General features: G+C 41.0%; 1 protein-coding gene across 1 annotated transcript in view; it reads right to left on the bottom strand.

Moving 5' to 3' along the window:
* LOC136804935 (mucin-19-like) overlaps positions 1 to 23,927 on the bottom strand; it is a 45,926-nt gene that overhangs the window by 1,402 nt on the left and 20,597 nt on the right. Inside the window, 5 exon segments of the mRNA XM_067061467.1 lie at positions 2,773 to 6,157; positions 6,732 to 6,857; positions 7,156 to 10,230; positions 10,804 to 10,929; positions 11,228 to 22,168. Of these exon segments, the coding sequence (XP_066917568.1) occupies positions 2,773 to 6,157; positions 6,732 to 6,857; positions 7,156 to 10,230; positions 10,804 to 10,929; positions 11,228 to 22,168 (17,653 nt within the window).

Genomic DNA, 23,927 nt, shown 5'->3' with positions numbered 1-23,927 from the left:
AGAAAAGGAATGAGAAAATTGCCAAAGATTACCTAACGGATTCGATCCACACCAAAAACGTGTAGTTTGTAAAACGCAAGAATTCCTTCACAACTCGAAGACGCAGAAAGTAAAAATTCTAATACACTAATTTTTTTTATAAGCATACGATAAATTTCGGCTGAAGCTTACTATGCCTAAAGCTCAATTTTCAGCCTCGAGTTATGCTTAACGCTATGCTAGGTAAGAAATTTATGAAAATTATGGTTCTAAAAATTTCTTTGGCTCAGCCTCAATGTATGCTTAGTATATGCTTAATTTTTCTGGAAATTTGAGCTTCAGTATGCTTATAAACGTTATGCTTATAAAAAAATGAGTGTACTAAGGTATCGAGCACTTCACTAAAAAGCGGGATTTTTATCTCGTACCGTGGGTGATGTTTAGTATAGGTTAATAGAAATAGGGTAGCTTTTCTTCAAATCAATTTTGCAAAAAGAAGTCCTCAAATTCGACAACGTAACAAATTGGACCATTTAAAAAATACGTTATACCCAATGAAGTATAAGCCTAATTCTATCCCTCCGGGCTTATACTTCATTAGTTATACCCCTTATGTTAAGCTTGACAGAGTTTTAAACGGCTAGGTCTTAGCAATGGGCATGAGATGTATTGAATTATTGTTGATATCAAAATTTTCTGTTATGATATTGTTTACATTTTTAATAGAATATTATCTAGTATAATAATTTAAAAACTACAAATTTCTTTTTTTACTGTGCATAATAAATATAATAAAAATATATAATAAATAATATATAATAAAAGATAAAAATCAACATCTACCTTTACTCTCGGAATTTTTCACTCGAGAGTAGTTGTATAAAACACAACTCATTTTACTAAATATCGATATCATAGATATCACACAAAATAGGTCCCTCACAATTCCTGTTGAAAAGTTGAAAGTTTGTAGATGAATCTAATTCAGGACACAAGAGATTTAGGTTGCTGGGCTTAAGTCTGAGCCCTGAAAGAATTTGCAATGTTTAAACTATTGTCATTTCAATTTTCAAGAAATAAAAAGAATGATTGATAGTCTATGGATAAATCACATCTGTTCCGAAGTTGGTTGTAAAGAACGATTTATTGTAATTGATGGAAATGAAAAGTTGGATGACACCCAAATCCACGAAATCAGCAAAATTTAATCCCCGCAAAAGTTTATTCCATTAAGCCACGGGTTTTTAGCTAAGCATTATTTTTTCTGCTGGGATAATACTTAGAGAAGAGTAGGATAAACCAAATAAAATGGTTCAATAGTGTGTATGTAATAAATATTGTTATATTTGGAAAAAACCTGTTTCGCGTTTGAAAAATGTTCAAAAGGAACGGTCGCCCCAGCCAATGAAATTACGACAAAGTCCAAAAAATATTATTTTCAGTTATAACTAACACTGTGAAAATTTCTCCGATCTTGTTCAAATTTACGCAGGAATTGTGATTTAGTATCCTTTACTGAATTCTCATAGTGATATGTTTGTAAAAAATCTGTGTCGGGTTTGAAAAATCAAAAGGAACGGTCGCTAGCCGCGACGAAATTACGACAAAGTCCAAAAAACGATCATTTTCATCAGCATAATTACTGTGAAAATTTCTCCAATCTTGTTTAAATTTACACAGGAATTGTGTTTTAGTATCCTTTACTGAATTCTCATAGTGATATGTTTGTAAAAAATCTGTGTCGGGTTTGAAAAATCAAAAGGAATGGTCGCCAGCCGCGACGAAATTACGACAAAGTCCAAAACAATCATTTTCAGCCATAATATTGTGAAAATTTCTCCGATCTTGTTCAAATTTACACAGGAATTGTGTTTTAGTATCCTTTACTGAATTCTCATAGTGATATGTTTGTAAAAAATCTGTGTCGGGTTTGAAAAATCAAAAGGAATGGTCGCCAGCCGCGACGAAATTACGACAAAGTCCAAAACGATCATTTTCAGCCATAATACTGTGAAACTTTCTCCGATCTTGTTCAAATTTACACAGGAATTGTGTTTTAGTATCCTTTACTGAATTCTCATAGTGATATGTTTGTAAAAAATCTGTGTCGGGTTTGAAAAATCAAAAGGAATGGTCGCCAAAAATGATTATTTTCAGCCATAACACTGTCTGACTGTGAAAATTTCTCCAATCTTGTTAAAATTTACACAGGAACTGTGTTTCAGTATCCTATATTGAATTCTCATAGTGATATGTTTGTAAAAAATCTGTGTCGGGTTTGAAAAGTGAAAAGGAACGGTCGCCAGCCGATGATGAATACGACAATACCAAATCAAAGTCCAAAACAGGATCAATTTCAGCCATGCATAACACCACAAAAAATACTGTGTATCAATGGCTGTGTGTTTGAAAGTTTCATTGTCAAGTTTGAAAATCCAAAAGGGACAACCACCAATTATATCATCATGAAAAATGACCAAAAGTCCAAAATAGATCATTTTTACAGCATAAAATCATGAGTCGATAAGAAAATAACTACTACTACTACTACGATTTGGTTGATACTTCAGCTTTTGGCTATCGTTTAGTAGCAAAAGAGATCTTTTTGGCTTTCGTTTAGCAAAGGAGATATTTCACGTGGTAACCTGATTGACTTTTTGATTTTTCAAGCATATACAACAAAATTCCCACATCTCGCATGCGCAGATCTAGAGAAAGGATGCTCCACTCGCTTCGCGCGCTTCGCGCGCTCAACGCTCGTTCCGCAATAATTACCAAAGAAAATGAACTTACATGGTGTAACTGAGCTTGTTGGGATGACAGTGGAACTGGTGGTGGGCTGGATGCTTGATGAAGATGGTGAAGATGAAGATGCAGTTGTTTGGATGGATGTGGAAAGACTTGGTGTTGTTGATAATGCAGATGTGCTTTGGGTTGAAGATGACGATGATGATGGAATGCTTGTTGATGGTGAAAAGACGATTGTTGATTTGCTTCCTTCAATTTGTGTGATCTCAGTTGTAGTTAAGATTGGCAGTGTGAAAGAGGTAGACGAGATAACAGTGGTAACGAAAGAAGTCAAAGTCGATGTGGTAGTTGCCAATGATGTCGATGGAACTGGTTTGCTTGTAGATGGTGATGGTGATTGGACAGAAGTAGTGACTGGTTTGTATGTGCTGACACTTGTTGATGTTGATACACTTGAACTTGCACTGCTTGAGGTAAATAGGGAGCTCGAAGAAGGTGTAGATACAGAAGTACTGACGTATGGAGTACTGCTTGTAGCTTGGCTTGATGAGCTTGTGATCAATGTCGATGGAGCTGGTTTGCTTGTAGATGGTGATGGTGATTGGACAGAAGTAGTGACCGGTTTGTATGTGCTGACACTTGTTGATGTTGACACACTTGAACTTGCACTGCTTGAGGTAAATGCTGAGCTCGATGAAGGTGTAGATACCGAGGAACTGACGTATGGAGTACTGCTTGTAGCTTGGCTGGATGAGCTTGCAATCGATGTAGATGGAGCTGGTTTGCTTGTAGATGGTGAAGGTGATTGGACAGAAGTAGTGATTGGTTTGTATGTGCTGACAGTTGTTGATGTTGACACACTTGAACTTGCACTGCTGGAGGTAAATGCTGAGCTCGATGAAGGTGTAGATACCGAGGAACTGGCGTATGGAGTACTGCTTGTAGCTTGGCTGGATGAGCTTGCAATCGATGTAGATGGAGCTGGTTTGCTTGTAGATGGTGAAGGTGATTGGACAGAAGTAGTGATTGGTTTGTATGTGCTGACAGTTGTTGATGTTGACACACTTGAACTTGCACTGCTGGAGGTAAATACTGAGCTCGAAGATGGTGTAGATACAGAAGAACTAACGTATGGAGTACTGCTTGTAGCTTGGCTTGATGAGCTTGCAATCGATGTCGATGGAGCTGGTTTGCTTGTAGATGGTGATGGTGATTGGACAGAAGTAGTGACCGGTTTGTATGTGCTGACACTTGTTGATGTTGACACACTTGAACTTGCACTGCTTGAGGTGAATACTGAGCTTGAAGATGGTGTAGATACAGAAGTACTAACGTATGGAGTACTGCTTGTAGCTTGACTTGATGAGCTAGCAATCGATGTCGATGGAGCTGGTTTGCTTGTAGATGGTGATGGTGATTGGACAGAAGTAGTGACCGGTTTGTATGTGCTGACACTTGTTGATGTTGACACACTTGAACTTGCACTGCTTGAGGTAAATGCTGAGCTCGATGAAGGTGTAGATACCGAGGAACTGACATATGGGCTTGATGTGCTCACAACTTGAGATTGAGTGCTTGCATATGTAGATTCAGTGTAAGTTGTTTGGCTTGTGCTTGAGCTTACTTGGCTTGATGAGCTAGCTATCGATGTCGATGGAGCTGGTTTGCTTGTAGATGGTGATGGTGATTGGACAGAAGTAGTGACTGGTTTGTATGTGCTGACACTTGTTGATGTTGACACACTTGAACTTGGACTGCTTGAGGTGAATACTGAGCTCGAAGATGGTGTAGATACAGAAGTACTAACGTATGGAGTACTGCTTGTAGCTTGGCTTGATGAGCTTGCAATTGATGTCGATGGAGTTGGTTTGCTTGTAGATGGTGATGGTGATTGGACAGAAGTAGTGACTGGTTTGTATGTGCTGACACTTGTTGATGTTGATACAGTTGAACTTGCACTGCTGGAGGTAAATACAGAGCTCGAAGATGGTGTAAATACAGAAGTACTGACATATGGTGTACTGCTTGTAGCTTGGCTTGATGAGCTTGCGATCGATGTCGATGGAGCTGGTTTGCTTGTAGATGGTGATGGTGATTGGACAGAAGTAGTGACTGGTTTGTATGTGCTGACACTTGTTGATGTTGACACACTTGAACTTGCACTGCTTGAGGTAAATACAGAGCTCGAAGATGGTGTAGATACAGAAGTACTGACGTATGGAGTACTGCTTGTAGCTTGGCTTGATGAGCTTGCAATTGATGTCGATGGAGCTGGTTTGCTTGTAGATGGTGATGGTGATTGGACGGAAGTAGTGACTGGTTTGTATGTGCTGACACTTGTTGATGTTGACACACTTGAACTTGCACTGCTTGAGGTAAATGCTGAGCTCGATGAAGGTGTAGATACCGAGGAACTGACATATGGGCTAGATGTGCTCACAACTTGAGATTGAGTGCTTGCATATGTAGATTCAGTGTAAGTTGTTTGGCTTGTGCTTGAGCTTACTTGGCTTGATGAGCTTGTGATCGATGTCGATGGAGCTGGTTTGCTTGTAGATGGTGATGGTGATTGGACAGAAGTAGTGACTGGTTTGTATGTGCTGACACTTGTTGATGTTGACACACTTGAACTTGCACTGCTTGAGGTAAATGCTGAGCTCGATGAAGGTGTATATACCGAGGAACTGACATATGGGCTAGATGTGCTCACAACTTGAGATTGAGTGCTTGCATATGTAGATTCAGTGTAAGTTGTTTGGCTTGTGCTTGAGCTTACTTGGCTTGATGAGCTAGCAATCGATGTCGATGGAGTTGGTTTGCTTGTAGATGGTGATGGTGATTGGACAGAAGTAGTGACTGGTTTGTATGTGCTGACACTTGTTGATGTTGACACACTTGAACTTGCACTGCTTGAGGTAAATGCTGAGCTCGATGAAGGTGTAGATACCGAGGAACTGACATATGGGCTAGATGTGCTCACAACTTGAGATTGAGTGCTTGCATATGTAGATTCAGTGTAAGTTGTTTGGCTTGTGCTTGAGCTTACTTGGCTTGATGAGCTTGTGATCGATGTCGATGGAGCTGGTTTGCTTGTAGATGGTGATGGTGATTGGACAGAAGTAGTGACTGGTTTGTATGTGCTGACACTTGTTGATGTTGACACACTTGAACTTGGACTGCTTGAGGTGAATACTGAGCTCGAAGATGGTGTAGATACAGAAGTACTAATGTATGGAGTACTGCTTGTAGCTTGGCTTGATGAGCTTGCGATTGATGTCGATGGAGCTGGTTTGCTTGTAGATGGTGATGGTGATTGGACAGAAGTAGTGACTGGTTTGTATGTGCTGACACTTGTTGATGTGGACACACTCGAGGTCGATGACGAGGCAAATGAAGTACTTGACGATGGAATTGGGATAGTAAATGGAGGCTATAAAGAAAAAAATTTTTACTCAATTTTTAATAACCATTCCTTCTAAAAGTAGGTCAAACAATTCCTTGTTGATTTGTTAGCTTATTTAAAAAGGTGATTTTCTTATTTTGGAGGCAAATTTAATGCTTTGTTTGTGTAATAACATCTATATGTAGATTTTGATAAAAATTAGGCATGCAAGATAAGCTAGGATGCTAAAACATTGTGCAATTTTAGCAGGAAACTCTTTGATTATAAAGTTAATAATTTTCTAGATCAAAATTTCATTTATCGTAGAAATTTCGGCTTTGTATGGCAGAAGCAATTTTAAAACTTTAGAAAAATGAAATTCATATGAAATCAAAGACTATTATTGGGTCGAAGATTTCAAGTGCATAGATAAGTATTACCATTAGCCTCAAAACTAAATTCTGATAAGAAGGCTTTGCTACGGTTGTATTTTCTAGTCTACTAATAAACATGATTGGAAATGTTAGAAGGGACTGGTGGGATACGTATCCCTGTTGAAAGTACTTAGATATATAGTTTCATGAAAGAAATATTCAATGGAAACTTTATAAGCACTACTTACGAATGGTGGGCGTGATGTTGTTCCTGAGGAAGGCGTGAAGACAACTCCTGAAGATGTTTCCACTACCGACGTCGTAAAGCTTTCAACGGTTTGTGTAATCAAAGATTTTGGAAGCTCAGAAAATCCCTGGTAGAAAAAAGTAATTATTATTGTAATTTAGAAGACCAAATTTCGGAACACCTTTCCTTCGTTTAAAAGCAATCATGGCACTTGAGGCAAATAGTATTTGAAAAACAACGTTTTTGCTAACAAACTTGAAAGAAAAAGACCCTACCCCTCGCCAGTGGATTTTATAATATTAAGTCATTGCCTAATTGACTTAAAGTTCTTTTTCATATCAATTATTTGTGTCTGTCTTATGAAAATAAACTAAAAACAATAGTAAGAGCATTGTCCTCTAAACCAATGTTCAAAGAACACCTACCGAGCTTGAAGGTGCTAAACTTGTGATCGAGGTTGATTGTGATTGGATTGAAGTAGTGACTGGTTTGTATGTGCTGACACTTGTTGATGTTGATACACTTGAACTTGCACTGCTTGAGGTAAATACAGAGCTCGAAGATGGTGTAGATACAGAAGTACTGACGTATGGAGTACTGCTTGTAGCTTGGCTTGATGAGCTTGCAATCGATGTCGATGGAGCTGGTTTGCTTGTAGATGGTGATGGTGATTGGACAGAAGTAGTGACCGGTTTGAATGTGCTGACACTTGTTGATGTTGACACACTTGAACTTGCACTGCTTGAGGTAAATGCTGAGCTCGATGAAGGTGTAGATACCGAGGAACTGACATATGGGCTTGATGTGCTCACAACTTGAGATTGTGTGCTTGCATATGTAGATTCAGTGTAAGTTGTTTGGCTTGTGCTTGAACTTACTTGGCTTGATGAGCTAGCAATCGATGTCGATGGAGCTGGCTTGCTTGTAGATGGTGATGGTGATTGGACAGAAGTAGTGACCGGTTTGTATGTGCTGACACTTGTTGATGTTGACACACTTGAACTTGCACTGCTTGAGGTAAATGCTGAGCTCGATGAAGGTGTAGATACAGAAGTACTAACGTATGGAGTACTGCTTGTAGCTTGGCTTGATGAGCTTGCAATTGATGTCGATGGAGCTGGTTTGCTTGTAGATGGTGAAGGTGATTGGACAGAAGTAGTGATTGGTTTGTATGTGCTGACAGTTGTTGATGTTGACACACTTGAACTTGCACTGCTGGAGGTAAATGCTGAGCTCGATGAAGGTGTAGATACCGAGGAACTGACGTATGGAGTACTGCTTGTAGCTTGGCTGGATGAGCTTGCAATCGATGTAGATGGAGCTGGTTTGCTTGTAGATGGTGAAGGTGATTGGACAGAAGTAGTGATTGGTTTGTATGTGCTGACAGTTGTTGAAGTTGACACACTTGAACTTGCACTGCTGGATGTAAATACTGAGCTCGAAGATGGTGTAGATACAGAAGAACTAACGTATGGAGTACTGCTTGTAGCTTGGCTTGATGAGCTTCCAATCGATGTCGATGGAGCTGGTTTGCTTGTAGATGGTGATGGTGATTGGACAGAAGTAGTGACCGGTTTGTATGTGCTGACACTTGTTGATGTTGACACACTTGAACTTGCACTGCTTGAGGTAAATGCTGAGCTCGATGAAGGTGTAGATACCGAGGAACTGACATATGGGCTTGATGTGCTCACAACTTGAGATTGAGTGCTTGCATATGTAGATTCAGTGTAAGTTGTTTGGCTTGTGCTTGAACTTACTTGGCTTGATGAGCTACCAATCGATGTCGATGGAGCTGGTTTGCTTGTAGATGGTGATGGTGATTGGACAGAAGAAGTGACTGGTTTGTATGTGCTGACACTTGTTGATGTTGACACACTTGAACTTGCACTGCTTGAGGTGAATACTGAGCTTGAAGATGGTGTAGATACAGAAGTACTAACGTATGGAGTACTGCTTGTAGCTTGACTTGATGAGCTAGCAATCGATGTCGATGGAGCTGGTTTGCTTGTAGATGGTGATGGTGATTGGACAGAAGTAGTGACCGGTTTGTATGTGCTGACACTTGTTGATGTTGACACACTTGAACTTGCACTGCTTGAGGTAAATGCTGAGCTCGATGAAGGTGTAGATACCGAGGAACTGACATATGGGCTTGATGTGCTCACAACTTGAGATTGAGTGCTTGCATATGTAGATTCAGTGTAAGTTGTTTGGCTTGTGCTTGAGCTTACTTGGCTTGATGAGCTAGCTATCGATGTCGATGGAGCTGGTTTGCTTGTAGATGGTGATGGTGATTGGACAGAAGTAGTGACTGGTTTGTATGTGCTGACACTTGTTGATGTTGACACACTTGAACTTGGACTGCTTGAGGTGAATACTGAGCTCGAAGATGGTGTAGATACAGAAGTACTAACGTATGGAGTACTGCTTGTAGCTTGGCTTGATGAGCTTGCAATTGATGTCGATGGAGTTGGTTTGCTTGTAGATGGTGATGGTGATTGGACAGAAGTAGTGACTGGTTTGTATGTGCTGACACTTGTTGATGTTGATACACTTGAACTTGCACTGCTTGAGGTAAATACAGAGCTCGAAGATGGTGTAAATACAGAAGTACTGACATATGGTGTACTGCTTGTAGCTTGGCTTGATGAGCTTGCGATCGATGTCGATGGAGCTGGTTTGCTTGTAGATGGTGATGGTGATTGGACCGAAGTAGTGACTGGTTTGTATGTGCTGACACTTGTTGATGTTGACACACTTGAACTTGCACTGCTTGAGGTAAATACAGAGCTCGAAGATGGTGTAGATACAGAAGTACTGACGTATGGAGTACTGCTTGTAGCTTGGCTTGATGAGCTTGCAATTGATGTCGATGGAGCTGGTTTGCTTGTAGATGGTGATGGTGATTGGACGGAAGTAGTGACTGGTTTGTATGTGCTGACACTTGTTGATGTTGACACACTTGAACTTGCACTGCTTGAGGTAAATGCTGAGCTCGATGAAGGTGTAGATACCGAGGAACTGACATATGGGCTAGATGTGCTCACAACTTGAGATTGAGTGCTTGCATATGTAGATTCAGTGTAAGTTGTTTGGCTTGTGCTTGAGCTTACTTGGCTTGATGAGCTTGTGATCGATGTCGATGGAGCTGGTTTGCTTGTAGATGGTGATGGTGATTGGACAGAAGTAGTGACTGGTTTGTATGTGCTGACACTTGTTGATGTTGACACACTTGAACTTGGACTGCTTGAGGTGAATACTGAGCTCGAAGATGGTGTAGATACAGAAGTACTAATGTATGGAGTACTGCTTGTAGCTTGGCTTGATGAGCTTGCGATTGATGTCGATGGAGCTGGTTTGCTTGTAGATGGTGATGGTGATTGGACAGAAGTAGTGACTGGTTTGTATGTGCTGACACTTGTTGATGTGGACACACTCGAGGTCGATGATGAGGCAAATGAAGTACTTGACGATGGTATCGGGATAGTAAATGGAGGCTATAAAGAAAAAAATTTTTACTCAATTTTTAATAACCATTCCTTCTAAAAGTAGGTCAAACAATTCCTTGTTGATTTGTTAGCTTATTTAAAAAGGTGATTTTCTTATTTTGGAGGAAAATTTAATGCTTTGTTTGTGTAATAACATCTATATGTAGATTTTGATAAAAATTAGGCATGCAAGATAAGCTAGGATGCTAAAACATTGTGCAATTTTAGCAGAAAATCTTTGATTACAAACTTAATAATTTTCTAGATCAAAATTTCATTTATCGTAGAAATTTCGGCTTTGTATGGCAGAAGCAATTTTAAAACTTTAGAAAAATGAAATTCATATGAAATCAAAGACTATTATTGGGTCGAAGATTTCAAGTGCATAGATAAGTATTACCATTAGCCTCAAAACTAAATTCTGATAAGAAGGCTTTGCTACGGTTGTATTTTCTAGTCTACTAATAAACATGATTGGAAATGTTAGAAGGGACTGGTGGGATACGTATCCCTGTTGAAAGTACTTAGATATATAGTTTCATGAAAGAAATATTCAATGGAAACTTTATAAGCACTACTTACGAATGGTGGGCGTGATGTTGTTCCTGAGGAAGGCGTGAAGACAACTCCTGAAGATGTTTCCACTACCGACGTCGTAAAGCTTTCAACGGTTTGTGTAATCAAAGATTTTGGAAGCTCAGAAAATCCCTGGTAGAAAAAAGTAATTATTATTGTAATTTAGAAGACCAAATTTCGGAACACCTTTCCTTCGTTTAAAAGCAATCATGGCACTTGAGGCAAATAGTATTTGAAAAACAACGTTTTTGCTAACAAACTTGAAAGAAAAAGACCCTACTCCTCGCCAGTGGATTTTATAATATTAAGTCATTGCCTAATTGACTTAAAGTTCTTTTTCATATTGGTTATGCGTGTCTGTCTTATGAAAATAAACTAAAAACAATAGTAAGAGCATTGTCCTCTAAACCAATGTTCAAAGAACACCTACCGAGCTTGAAGGTGCTAAACTTGTGATCGAGGTTGATTGTGATTGGATTGAAGTAGTGACTGGTTTGTATGTGCTGACACTTGTTGATGTTGATACACTTGAACTTGCACTGCTTGAGGTAAATACAGAGCTCGAAGATGGTGTAGATACAGAAGTACTGACGTATGGAGTACTGCTTGTAGCTTGGCTTGATGAGCTTGCAATCGATGTCGATGGAGCTGGTTTGCTTGTAGATGGTGATGGTGATTGGACAGAAGTAGTAACTGGTTTGTATGTGCTGACACTTGTTGATGTTGACACACTTGAACTTGCACTGCTTGAGGTAAATGCTGAGCTCGATGAAGGTGTAGATACCGAGGAACTGACATATGGGCTTGATGTGCTCACAACTTGAGATTGTGTGCTTGCATATGTAGATTCAGTGTAAGTTGTTTGGCTTGTGCTTGAACTTACTTGGCTTGATGAGCTAGCAATCGATGTCGATGGAGCTGGCTTGCTTGTAGATGGTGATGGTGATTGGACAGAAGTAGTGACCGGTTTGTATGTGCTGACACTTGTTGATGTTGACACACTTGAACTTGCACTGCTTGAGGTAAATGCTGAGCTCGATGAAGGTGTAGATACAGAAGTACTAACGTATGGAGTACTGCTTGTAGCTTGGCTTGATGAGCTTGCAATTGATGTCGATGGAGCTGGTTTGCTTGTAGATGGTGACGGTGATTGGACAGAAGTAGTGACTGGTTTGTATGTGCTGACACTTGTTGATGTTGATACACTTGAACTTGCACTGCTCGAGGTAAATACTGAGCTCGAAGATGGTGTAGATACAGAAGTACTAACGTATGGAGTACTGCTTGTAGCTTGGCTTGATGAGCTTGCAATTGATGTCGATGGAGCTGGTTTGCTTGTAGATGGTGATGGTGATTGGACAGAAGTAGTGACTGGTTTGTATGTGCTGACACTTGTTGATGTTGATACACTTGAACTTACACTGCTCGAGGTAAATACTGAGCTCGAAGATGGTGTAGATACAGAAGAACTAACGTATGGAGTACTGCTCGTAGCTTGGCTTGATGAGCTTGCAATTGATGTCGATGGAGCTGGTTTGCTTGTAGATGGTGATGGTGATTGGACGGAAGTAGTGACTGGTTTGTATGTGCTGACACTTGTTGATGTTGACACACTTGAACTTGCACTGCTTGAGGTAAATACAGAGCTCGAAGCTGGTGTAGATACAGAAGTACTGACGTATGGAGTACTGCTTGTAGCTTGGCTTGATGAGCTTGCAATCGATGTCGATGGAGCTGGTTTGCTTGTAGATGGTGATGGTGATTGGACAGAAGTAGTGACCGGTTTGTATGTGCTGACACTTGTTGATGTTGACACACTTGAACTTGCACTGCTTGAGGTAAATGCTGAGCTCGATGAAGGCGTAGATACCAAGGAACTGACATATGGGCTTGATGTGCTCACAACTTGAGATTGAGTGCTTGCATATGTAGATTCAGTGTAAGTTGTTTGGCTTGTGCTTGAACTTACTTGGCTTGATGAGCTACCAATTGATGTCGATGGAGCTGGTTTGCTTGTAGATGGTGATGGTGATTGGACAGAGGTAGTGACTGGTTTGTATGTGCTGACACTTGTTGATGTTGACACACTTGAACTTGCACTGCTTGAGGTGAATACTGAGCTTGAAGATGGTGTAGATACAGAAGTACTAACGTATGGAGTACTGCTTGTAGCTTGGCTTGATGAGCTTGCAATCGATGTCGATGGAGCTGGTTTGCTTGTAGATGGTGATGGTGATTGGACAGAAGTAGTGACCGGTTTGTATGTGCTGACACTTGTTGATGTTGACACACTTGAACTTGCACTGCTTGAGGTAAATGCTGAGCTCGATGAAGGTGTAGATACCGAGGAACTGACATATGGGCTTGATGTGCTCACAACTTGAGATTGAGTGCTTGCATATGTAGATTCAGTGTAAGTTGTTTGGCTTGTGCTTGAGCTTACTTGGCTTGATGAGCTAGCTATCGATGTCGATGGAGCTGGTTTGCTTGTAGATGGTGATGGTGATTGGACAGAAGTAGTGACTGGTTTGTATGTGCTGACACTTGTTGATGTTGACACACTTGAACTTGGACTGCTTGAGGTGAATACTGAGCTCGAAGATGGTGTAGATACAGAAGTACTAACGTATGGAGTACTGCTTGTAGCTTGGCTTGATGAGCTTGCAATTGATGTCGATGGAGCTGGTTTGCTTGTAGATGGTGATGGTGATTGGACAGAAGTAGTGACTGGTTTGTATGTGCTGACACTTGTTGATGTTGATACACTTGAACTTGCACTGCTTGAGGTAAATACTGAGCTCGAAGATGGTGTAGATACAGAAGAACTAACGTATGGAGTACTGCTTGTAGCTTGGCTTGATGAGCTTGCAATTGATGTCGATGGAGCTGGTTTGCTTGTAGATGGTGATGGTGATTGGACGGAAGTAGTGACTGGTTTGTATGTGCTGACACTTGTTGATGTTGACACACTTGAACTTGCACTGCTTGAGGTAAATACAGAGCTCGAAGATGGTGTAGATACAGAAGTACTGACGTATGGAGTACTGCTTGTAGCTTGGCTTGATGAGCTTGCAATCGATGTCGATGGAGCTGGTTTGCTTGTAGATGGTGATGGTGATTGAACAGAAGTAGTGACCGGTTTGTATGTGCTGACACTTGTTGATGTTGACACACTTGAACTTGCACTGCTTGAGGTAAATGCTGAGCTCGATGAAGGTGTAGATACCGAGGAACTGACATATGGGCTTGATGTGCTCACAACTTGAGATTGAGTGCTGGCATATGTAGATTCAGTGTAAGTTGTTTGGCTTGTGCTTGAACTTACTTGGCTTGATGAGCTAGCAATCGATGTCGATGGAGCTGGTTTGCTTGTAGATGGTGATGGTGATTGGACAGAAGTAGTGACTGGTTTGTATGTGCTGACACTTGTTGATGTTGACACACTTGAACTTGCACTGCTTGAGGTGAATACTGAGCTTGAAGATGGTGTAGATACAGAAGTACTAACGTATGGAGTACTGCTTGTAGCTTGGCTTGATGAGCTAGCAATCGATGTCGATGGAGCTGGTTTGCTTGTAGATGGTGATGGTGATTGGACAGAAGTAGTGACCGGTTTGTATGTGCTGACACTTGTTGATGTTGACACACTTGAACTTGCACTGCTTGAGATAAATGCTGAGCTCGATGAAGGTGTAGATACCGAGGAACTGACATATGGGCTTGATGTGCTCACAACTTGAGATTGAGTGCTTGCATATGTAGATTCAGTGTAAGTTGTTTGGCTTGTGCTTGAGCTTACTTGGCTTGATGAGCTAGCTATCGATGTCGATGGAGCTGGTTTGCTTGTGGATGGTGATGGTGATTGGACAGAAGTAGTGACTGGTTTGTATGTGCTGACACTTGTTGATGTTGACACACTTGAACTTGGACTGCTTGAGGTGAATACTGAGCTCGAAGATGGTGTAGATACAGAAGTACTAACGTATGGAGTACTGCTTGTAGCTTGGCTTGATGAGCTTGCAATTGATGTCGATGGAGCTGGTTTGCTTGTAGATGGTGATGGTGATTGGACAGAAGTAGTGACTGGTTTGTATGTGCTGACACTTGTTGATGTTGACACACTTGAACTTGCACTGCTTGAGGTAAATACAGAGCTCGAAGATGGTGTAGATACAGAAGTACTGACGTATGGAGTACTGCTTGTAGCTTGGCTTGATGAGCTTGCAATCGATGTCGATGGAGCTGGTTTGCTTGTAGATGGTGATGGTGATTGAACAGAAGTAGTGACCGGTTTGTATGTGCTGACACTTGTTGATGTTGACACACTTGAACTTGCACTGCTTGAGGTAAATGCTGAGCTCGATGAAGGTGTAGATACCGAGGAACTGACATATGGGCTTGATGTGCTCACAACTTGAGATTGAGTGCTGGCATATGTAGATTCAGTGTAAGTTGTTTGGCTTGTGCTTGAACTTACTTGGCTTGATGAGCTAGCAATCGATGTCGATGGAGCTGGTTTGCTTGTAGATGGTGATGGTGATTGGACAGAAGTAGTGACTGGTTTGTATGTGCTGACACTTGTTGATGTTGACACACTTGAACTTGCACTGCTTGAGGTGAATACTGAGCTTGAAGATGGTGTAGATACAGAAGTACTAACGTATGGAGTACTGCTTGTAGCTTGGCTTGATGAGCTAGCAATCGATGTCGATGGAGCTGGTTTGCTTGTAGATGGTGATGGTGATTGGACAGAAGTAGTGACCGGTTTGTATGTGCTGACACTTGTTGATGTTGACACACTTGAACTTGCACTGCTTGAGATAAATGCTGAGCTCGATGAAGGTGTAGATACCGAGGAACTGACATATGGGCTTGATGTGCTCACAACTTGAGATTGAGTGCTTGCATATGTAGATTCAGTGTAAGTTGTTTGGCTTGTGCTTGAGCTTACTTGGCTTGATGAGCTAGCTATCGATGTCGATGGAGCTGGTTTGCTTGTGGATGGTGATGGTGATTGGACAGAAGTAGTGACTGGTTTGTATGTGCTGACACTTGTTGATGTTGACACACTTGAACTTGGACTGCTTGAGGTGAATACTGAGCTCGAAGATGGTGTAGATACAGAAGTACTAACGTATGGAGTACTGCTTGTAGCTTGGCTTGATGAGCTTGCAATTGATGTCGATGGAGCTGGTTTGCTTGTAGATGGTGATGGTGATTGGACAGAAGTAGTGACTGGTTTGTATGTGCTGACACTTGTTGATGTTGATACACTTGAACTTGCACTGCTTGAGGTAAATACTGAGCTCGAAGATGGTGTAGATACAGAAGAACTAACGTATGGAGTACTGCTTGTAGCTTGGCTTGATGAGCTTGCAATTGATGTCGATGGAGCTGGTTTGCTTGTAGATGGTGATGGTGATTGGACGAAAGTAGTGACTGGTTTGTATGTGCTGACACTTGTTGATGTTGACACACTTGAACTTGCACTGCTTGAGGTAAATACAGAGCTCGAAGATGGTGTAGATACAGAAGTACTGACGTATGGAGTACTGCTTGTAGCTTGGCTTGATGAGCTTGCAATCGATGTCGATGGAGCTGGTTTGCTTGTAGATGGTGATGGTGATTGGACAGAAGTAGTGACCGGTTTGTATGTGCTGACACTTGTTGATGTTGACACACTTGAACTTGCACTGCTTGAGGTAAATGCTGAGCTCGATGAAGGTGTAGATACCGAGGAACTGACATATGGGCTTGATGTGCTCACAACTTGAGATTGAGTGCTGGCATATGTAGATTCAGTGTAAGTTGTTTGGCTTGTGCTTGAACTTACTTGGCTTGATGAGCTAGCAATCGATGTCGATGGAGCTGGTTTGCTTGTAGATGGTGATTGTGATTGGACAGAAGTAGTGACTGGTTTGTATGTGCTGACACTTGTTGATGTTGACACACTTGAACTTGGACTGCTTGAGGTGAATACTGAGCTCGAAGATGGTGTAGATACAGAAGTACTGACGTATGGAGTACTGCTTGTAGCTTGGCTTGATGAGCTTGCAATTGATGTCGATGGAGCTGGTTTGCTTGTAGATGGTGATGGTGATTGGACAGAAGTAGTGACTGGTTTGTATGTGCTGACACTTGTTGATGTTGATACACTTGAACTTGCACTGCTTGAGGTAAATACTGAGCTCGAAGATGGTGTAGATACAGAAGAACTAACGTATGGAGTACTGCTTGTAGCTTGGCTTGATAAGCTTGCAATTGATGTCGATGGAGCTGGTTTGCTTGTAGATGGTGATGGTGATTGGACGGAGGTAGTGACTGGTTTGTATGTGCTGACACTTGTTGATGTTGACACACTTGAACTTGCACTGCTTGAGGTAAATACAGAGCTCGAAGATGGTGTAGATACAGAAGTACTGACGTATGGAGTACTGCTTGTAGCTTGGCTTGATGAGCTTGCAATCGATGTCGATGGAGCTGGTTTGCTTGTAGATGGTGATGGTGATTGGACAGAAGTAGTGACTGGTTTGTATGTGCTGACACTTGTTGATGTTGACACACTTGAACTTGCACTGCTTGAGGTAAATGCTGAGCTCAATGAAGGTGTAGATACCGAGGAACTGACATATGGGCTTGATGTGCTCACAACTTGAGATTGAGTGCTTGCATATGTAGATTCAATGTAAGTTGTTTGGCTTGTGCTTGAACTTACTTGGCTTGATGAGCTAGCAATCGATGTCGATGGAGCTGGTTTGCTTGTAGATGGTGATGGTGATTGGACAGAAGTAGTGACTGGTTTGTATGTGCTGACACTTGTTGATGTTGACACACTTGAACTTGCACTGCTTGAGGTGAATACTGAGCTTGAAGATGGTGTAGATACAGAAGTACTAACGTATGGAGTACTGCTTGTAGCTTGACTTGATGAGCTAGCAATCGATGTCGATGGAGCTGGTTTGCTTGTAGATGGTGATGGTGATTTGACAGAAGTAGTGACCGGTTTGTATGTGCTGACACTTGTTGATGTTGACACACTTGAACTTGCACTGCTTGAGGTAAATGCTGAGCTCGATGAAGGTGTAGATACCGAGGAACTGACATATGGGCTTGATGTGCTCACAACTTGAGATTGAGTGCTTGCATATGTAGATTCAGTGTAAGTTGTTTGGCTTGTGCTTGAGCTTACTTGGCTTGATGAGCTAGCTATCGATGTCGATGGAGCTGGTTTGCTTGTAGATGGTGATGGTGATTGGACAGAAGTAGTGACTGGTTTGTATGTGCTGACACTTGTTGATGTTGACACACTTGAACTTGGACTGCTTGAGGTGAATACTGAGCTCGAAGATGGTGTAGATACAGAAGTACTAACATATGGAGTACTGCTTGTAGCTTGGCTTGATGAGCTTGCAATTGATGTCGATGGAGCTGGTTTGCTTGTAGATGGTGATGGTGATTGGACAGAAGTAGTGACTGGTTTGTATGTGCTGACACTTGTTGATGTTGACACACTTGAACTTGCACTGCTTGAGGTGAATACTGAGCTTGAAGATGGTGTAGATACAGAAGTACTAACGTATGGAGTACTGCTTGTAGCTTGACTTGATGAGCTAGCAATCGATGTCGATGGAGCTGGTTTGCTTGTAGATGGTGATGGTGATTGGACAGAAGTAGTGACTGGTTTGTATGTGCTGACACTTGTTGATGTTGACACACTTGAACTTGGACTGCTTGAGGTGAATACTGAGCTCGAAGATGGTGTAGATACAGAAGTACTGACGTATGGAGTACTGCTTGTAGCTTGGCTTGATGAGCTTGCAATTGATGTCGATGGAGCTGGTTTGCTTGTAGATGGTGATGGTGATTGGACAGAAGTAGTGACTGGTTTGTATGTGCTGACACTTGTTGATGTTGATACACTTGAACTTGCACTGCTTGAGGTAAATACTGAGCTCGAAGATGGTGTAGATACAGAAGAACTAACGTATGGAGTACTGCTTGTAGCTTGGCTTGATGAGCTTGCAATTGATGTCGATGGGGCTGGTTTGCTTGTAGATGGTGATGGTGATTGGACGGAAGTAGTGACTGGTTTGTATGTGCTGACACTTGTTGATGTTGACACACTTGAACTTGCACTGCTTGAGGTAAATACAGAGCTCGAAGATGGTGTAGATACAGAAGTACTGACGTATGGAGTACTGCTTGTAGCTTGGCTTGATGAGCTTGCAATCGATGTCGATGGAGCTGGTTTGCTTGTAGATGATGATGGTGATTGGACAGAAGTAGTGACTGGTTTGTATGTGCTGACACTTGTTGATGTTGACACACTTGAACTTGCACTGCTTGAGGTAAATGCTGAGCTCGATGAAGGCGTAGATACCGAGGAACTGACATATGGGCTTGATGTGCTCACAACTTGAGATTGAGTGCTTGCATATGTAGATTCAGTGTAAGTTGTTTGGCTTGTGCTTGAACTTACTTGGCTTGATAAGCTACCAATCGATGTCGATGGAGCTGGTTTGCTTGTAGATGGTGATGGTGATTGGACAGAAGTAGTGACTGGTTTGTATGTGCTGACACTTGTTGATGTTGACACACTTGAACTTGCACTGCTTGAGGTGAATACTGAGCTTGAAGATGGTGTAGATACAGAAGTACTAACGTATGGAGTACTGCTTGTAGCTTGACTTGATGAGCTAGCAATCGATGTCGATGGAGCTGGTTTGCTTGTAGATGGATATGGTGATTTGACAGAAGTAGTGACCGGTTTGTATGTGCTGACACTTGTTGATGTTGACACACTTGAACTTGCACTGCTTGAGGTAAATGCTGAGCTCGATGAAGGTGTAGATACCGAGGAACTGACATATGGGCTTGATGTGCTCACAACTTGAGATTGAGTGCTTGCATATGTAGATTCAGTGTAAGTTGTTTGGCTTGTGCTTGAGCTTACTTGGCTTGATGAGCTAGCTATCGATGTCGATGGAGCTGGTTTGCTTGTAGATGGTGATGGTGATTGGACAGAAGTAGTGACTGGTTTGTATGTGCTGACACTTGTTGATGTTGACACACTTGAACTTGGACTGCTTGAGGTGAATACTGAGCTCGAAGATGGTGTAGATACAGAAGTACTAACGTATGGAGTACTGCTTGTAGCTTGGCTTGATGAGCTTGCAATTGATGTCGATGGAGCTGGTTTGCTTGTAGATGGTGATGGTGTTTGGACAGAAGTAGTGACTGGTTTGTATGTGCTGACACTTGTTGATGTTGACACACTTGAACTTGCACTGCTCGAGGTGAATACTGAGCTTGAAGATGGTGTAGATACAGAAGTACTAACGTATGGAGTACTGCTTGTAGCTTGACTTGATGAGCTAGCAATCGATGTCGATGGAGCTGGTTTGCTTGTAGATGGTGATGGTGATTGGACAGAAGTAGTGACTGGTTTGTATGTGCTGACACTTGTTGATGTTGACACACTTGAACTTGGACTGCTTGAGGTGAATAGTGAGCTCGAAGATGGTGTAGATACAGAAGTACTAACGTATGGAGTACTGCTTGTAGCTTGGCTTGATGAGCTTGCAATTGATGTCGATGGAGCTGGTTTGCTTGTAGATGGTGATGGTGATTGGACAGAAGTAGTGACTGGTTTGTATGTGCTGACACTTGTTGATGTTGATACACTTGAACTTGCACTGCTTGAGGTAAATACTGAGCTCGAAGATGGTGTAGATACAGAAGAACTAACGTATGGAGTACTGCTTGTAGCTTGGCTTGATGAGCTTGCAATTGATGTCGATGGAGCTGGTTTGCTTGTAGATGGTGATGGTGATTGGACGGAAGTAGTGACTGGTTTGTATGTGCTGACACTTGTTGATGTTGACACACTTGAACTTGCACTGCTTGAGGTAAATGCTGAGCTCGATGAAGGTGTAGATACCGAGGAACTGACATATGGGCTTGATGTGCTCACAACTTGAGATTGAGTGCTTGCATATGTAGATTCAGTGTAAGTTGTTTGGCTTGTGCTTGAACTTACTTGGCTTGATGAGCTACCAATCGATGTCGATGGAGCTGGTTTGCTTGTAGATGGTGATGGTGATTGGACAGAAGTAGTGACTGGTTTGTATGTGCTGACACTTGTTGATGTTGACACACTTGAACTTGCACTGCTTGAGGTGAATACTGAGCTTGAAGATGGTGTAGATACAGAAGTACTAACGTATGGAGTACTGCTTGTAGCTTGACTTGATGAGCTAGCAATCGATGTCGATGGAGCTGGTTTGCTTGTAGATGGTGATGGTGATTGGACAGAAGTAGTGACCGGTTTGTATGTGCTGACACTTGTTGATGTTGACACACTTGAACTTGCACTGCTTGAGGTAAATGCTGAGCTCGATGAAGGTGTAGATACCGAGGAACTGACATATGGGCTTGATGTGCTCACAACTTGAGATTGAGTGCTTGCATATGTAGATTCAGTGTAAGTTGTTTGGCTTGTGCTTGAGCTTACTTGGCTTGATGAGCTAGCTATCGATGTCGATGGAGCTGGTTTGCTTGTAGATGGTGATGGTGATTGGACAGAAGTAGTGACTGGTTTGTATGTGCTGACACTTGTTGATGTTGACACACTTGAACTTGGACTGCTTGAGGTGAATACTGAGCTCGAAGATGGTGTAGATACAGAAGTACTAACGTATGGAGTACTGCTTGTAGCTTGGCTTGATGAGCTTGCAATTGATGTCGATGGAGCTGGTTTGCTTGTAGATGGTGATGGTGATTGGACAGAAGTAGTGACTGGTTTGTATGTGCTGACACTTGTTGATGTTGACACACTTGAACTTGCACTGCTTGAGGTAAATGCTGAGCTCGATGAAGGTGTAGATACCGAGGAACTGACATATGGGCTTGATGTGCTCACAACTTGAGATTGAGTGCTTGCATATGTAGATTCAGTGTAAGTTGTTTGGCTTGTGCTTGAGCTTACTTGGCTTGATGAGCTAGCAATCGATGTAGATGGAGCTGGTTTGCTTGTAGATGGTGATGGTGATTGGACAGAAGTAGTGACTGGTTTGTATGTGCTGACACTTGTTGATGTTGATACACTTGAGCTTTCAATGCTTGAGGTAAATACAGAGCTCGAAGATGGTGTAGATACAGAAGAACTAACGTATGGAGTACTGCTTGTAGCTTGGCTTGATGAGCTTGCGATCGATGTCGATGGAGCTGGCTTGCTTGTAGATGGTGATGGTGATTGGACAGAAGTAGTGACTGGTTTGTATGTGCTGACACTTGTTGATGTTGATACACTCGAGGTCGATGATGAGGCAAATGAAGTACTTGACGATGGAATCGGGATAGTAAATGGAGGCTAAAAAAACAAAGTGTTCAAGTTACTTTTGCTTCAGTTAGTTTAAATTTTGAGATACGAGTCTTCTTTTATTTTCTTCCCTTCTTAATGTTTGACTAACATTGTGTGACAACAGTTAGACTTTTAAAACAGAGCATTATAATTCATGTATTCAGCTTATGTATCGCTCTTGATCTTTTCCCACATCATTATTCTCTAAGTTTTATTTTCTTTATAATGTGTTTTAGGTTGATACAAACCTGATACGTCTTCATAACCAATCAAATCATTGTATTTTGTATACTGGGAGTGGTATTTAAGCCACTTAAGTGAATGACACTTCACATTGATGTATTTCTTTACCGAGATGATGATGGTGAGATAAAGAAGAAATCTTTATTTACGGCTGCATTCAGGAGTGACCAAGACTATCAGGATACTCTATCACTCTGGTCACAATGTGAAGTGACGGTATTTATACAATTTACAGCCAATAAAAAATATCATTTTTTTTTCTTTATTGAAACATAAACACAGGGTACATTACGAACATATAATACAAAATAGTACTAAACATTAATAAAGTCCCTCCCTCCGCTAGAAACTTAAGTTATATATATATATAAGGTAGGTCGTAGGTCGTAGGTGTAGGTCGAAAACTGAGGAACAGATAATGTGTTTTCTTGAAAAATCTTTTGACTCATATTGAGTTACTTCTTTCCATATTAACTCATATTGAGTCGCTTTCTTCCTTGTAGTCACTTTAGATCACTAGTTTTGCATTGATGGATGTCTATGTCATCATTTTTTCCTTTTCAATTCCAACCTGATTGATTTTCTGTGAATGTTCATTCTAGATTTTTGTTGTATTTATATTGTCTTTTTGTTTTGTGAGTTTTGTCTTTATTGTTTCCATTTTAAGTAGTTGAAGGTTTTATACTTCTTGACTATATATATATATATAAATATCTTTTAGGGTTTAAAGGTTTATCTGCTGTCATAAAGTTGCTTAACACATTTCAACAAAGAAAAATTTCTTAATACTAAGAGAGATTGTTTTGATTTTCCATGGTTTTGCTGCCCTTAAAGAGACCAAAAAAGGGAAAGAACGCAATCCTAACTTAACTTTTTGCTGTTCTTGTAACTGTTGACAACACTTGCGAAGTGAAAAGTCGATCTTGCTTTCCGTATTGCAGCTATTTTTGCTTAAATACCACTCCCAGTATTCAAAATACAATGATTTGATTGGTTATGAAGAGACGTATTAGGTTTGTATCAACTTAAATCACATTATTTTTACTAAATATTCTTTCTGAAAAAACTAGAAATTTTATCTTTCACTCATAAAAATGAGAGTCTTGATTAAGAGCCATTTTCTGTAAGAACCAGGCAGGTGGTGATAGCAGAAAAACTTGAATTCCTCCATTTTTGGATATGGTAAACAATAGTGAAAAACTCAGAATCCCAAAATTTCAGGTCCCCAAAATCCATAATGGCGGATTTACAGCCAATAAAAAATTTCACTTTTTTTGCCCGTTTTCTTTGTCACAACTTTAAGAGGAATTTTTCAAGTTGCAACTAAGATCACATGGGTTTTTATTAATTTTCTTAAAGTACCCAATTAGTGCTTCCAAAAAAACCAAAAAACCCATGTGACCTTAAACGGACAAAAAATCGGCTGTAAATCCGCCATTATGGATTTTGGGGACCTGAAATTTTGGGATTCTGAGTTTTTCACTATTGTTTACCATATCCAATATGGAGGAATTCAAATTTTTCT

The sequence above is a fragment of the Clytia hemisphaerica genome, unplaced genomic scaffold (genome assembly GCF_902728285.1).
Source record: "Clytia hemisphaerica strain Z4C2 unplaced genomic scaffold, Clytia hemisphaerica genome assembly, whole genome shotgun sequence".
Lineage (NCBI taxonomy): Eukaryota > Metazoa > Cnidaria > Hydrozoa > Leptothecata > Clytiidae > Clytia > Clytia hemisphaerica.
This window is presented reverse-complemented; position numbering and strand designations above follow the sequence as displayed.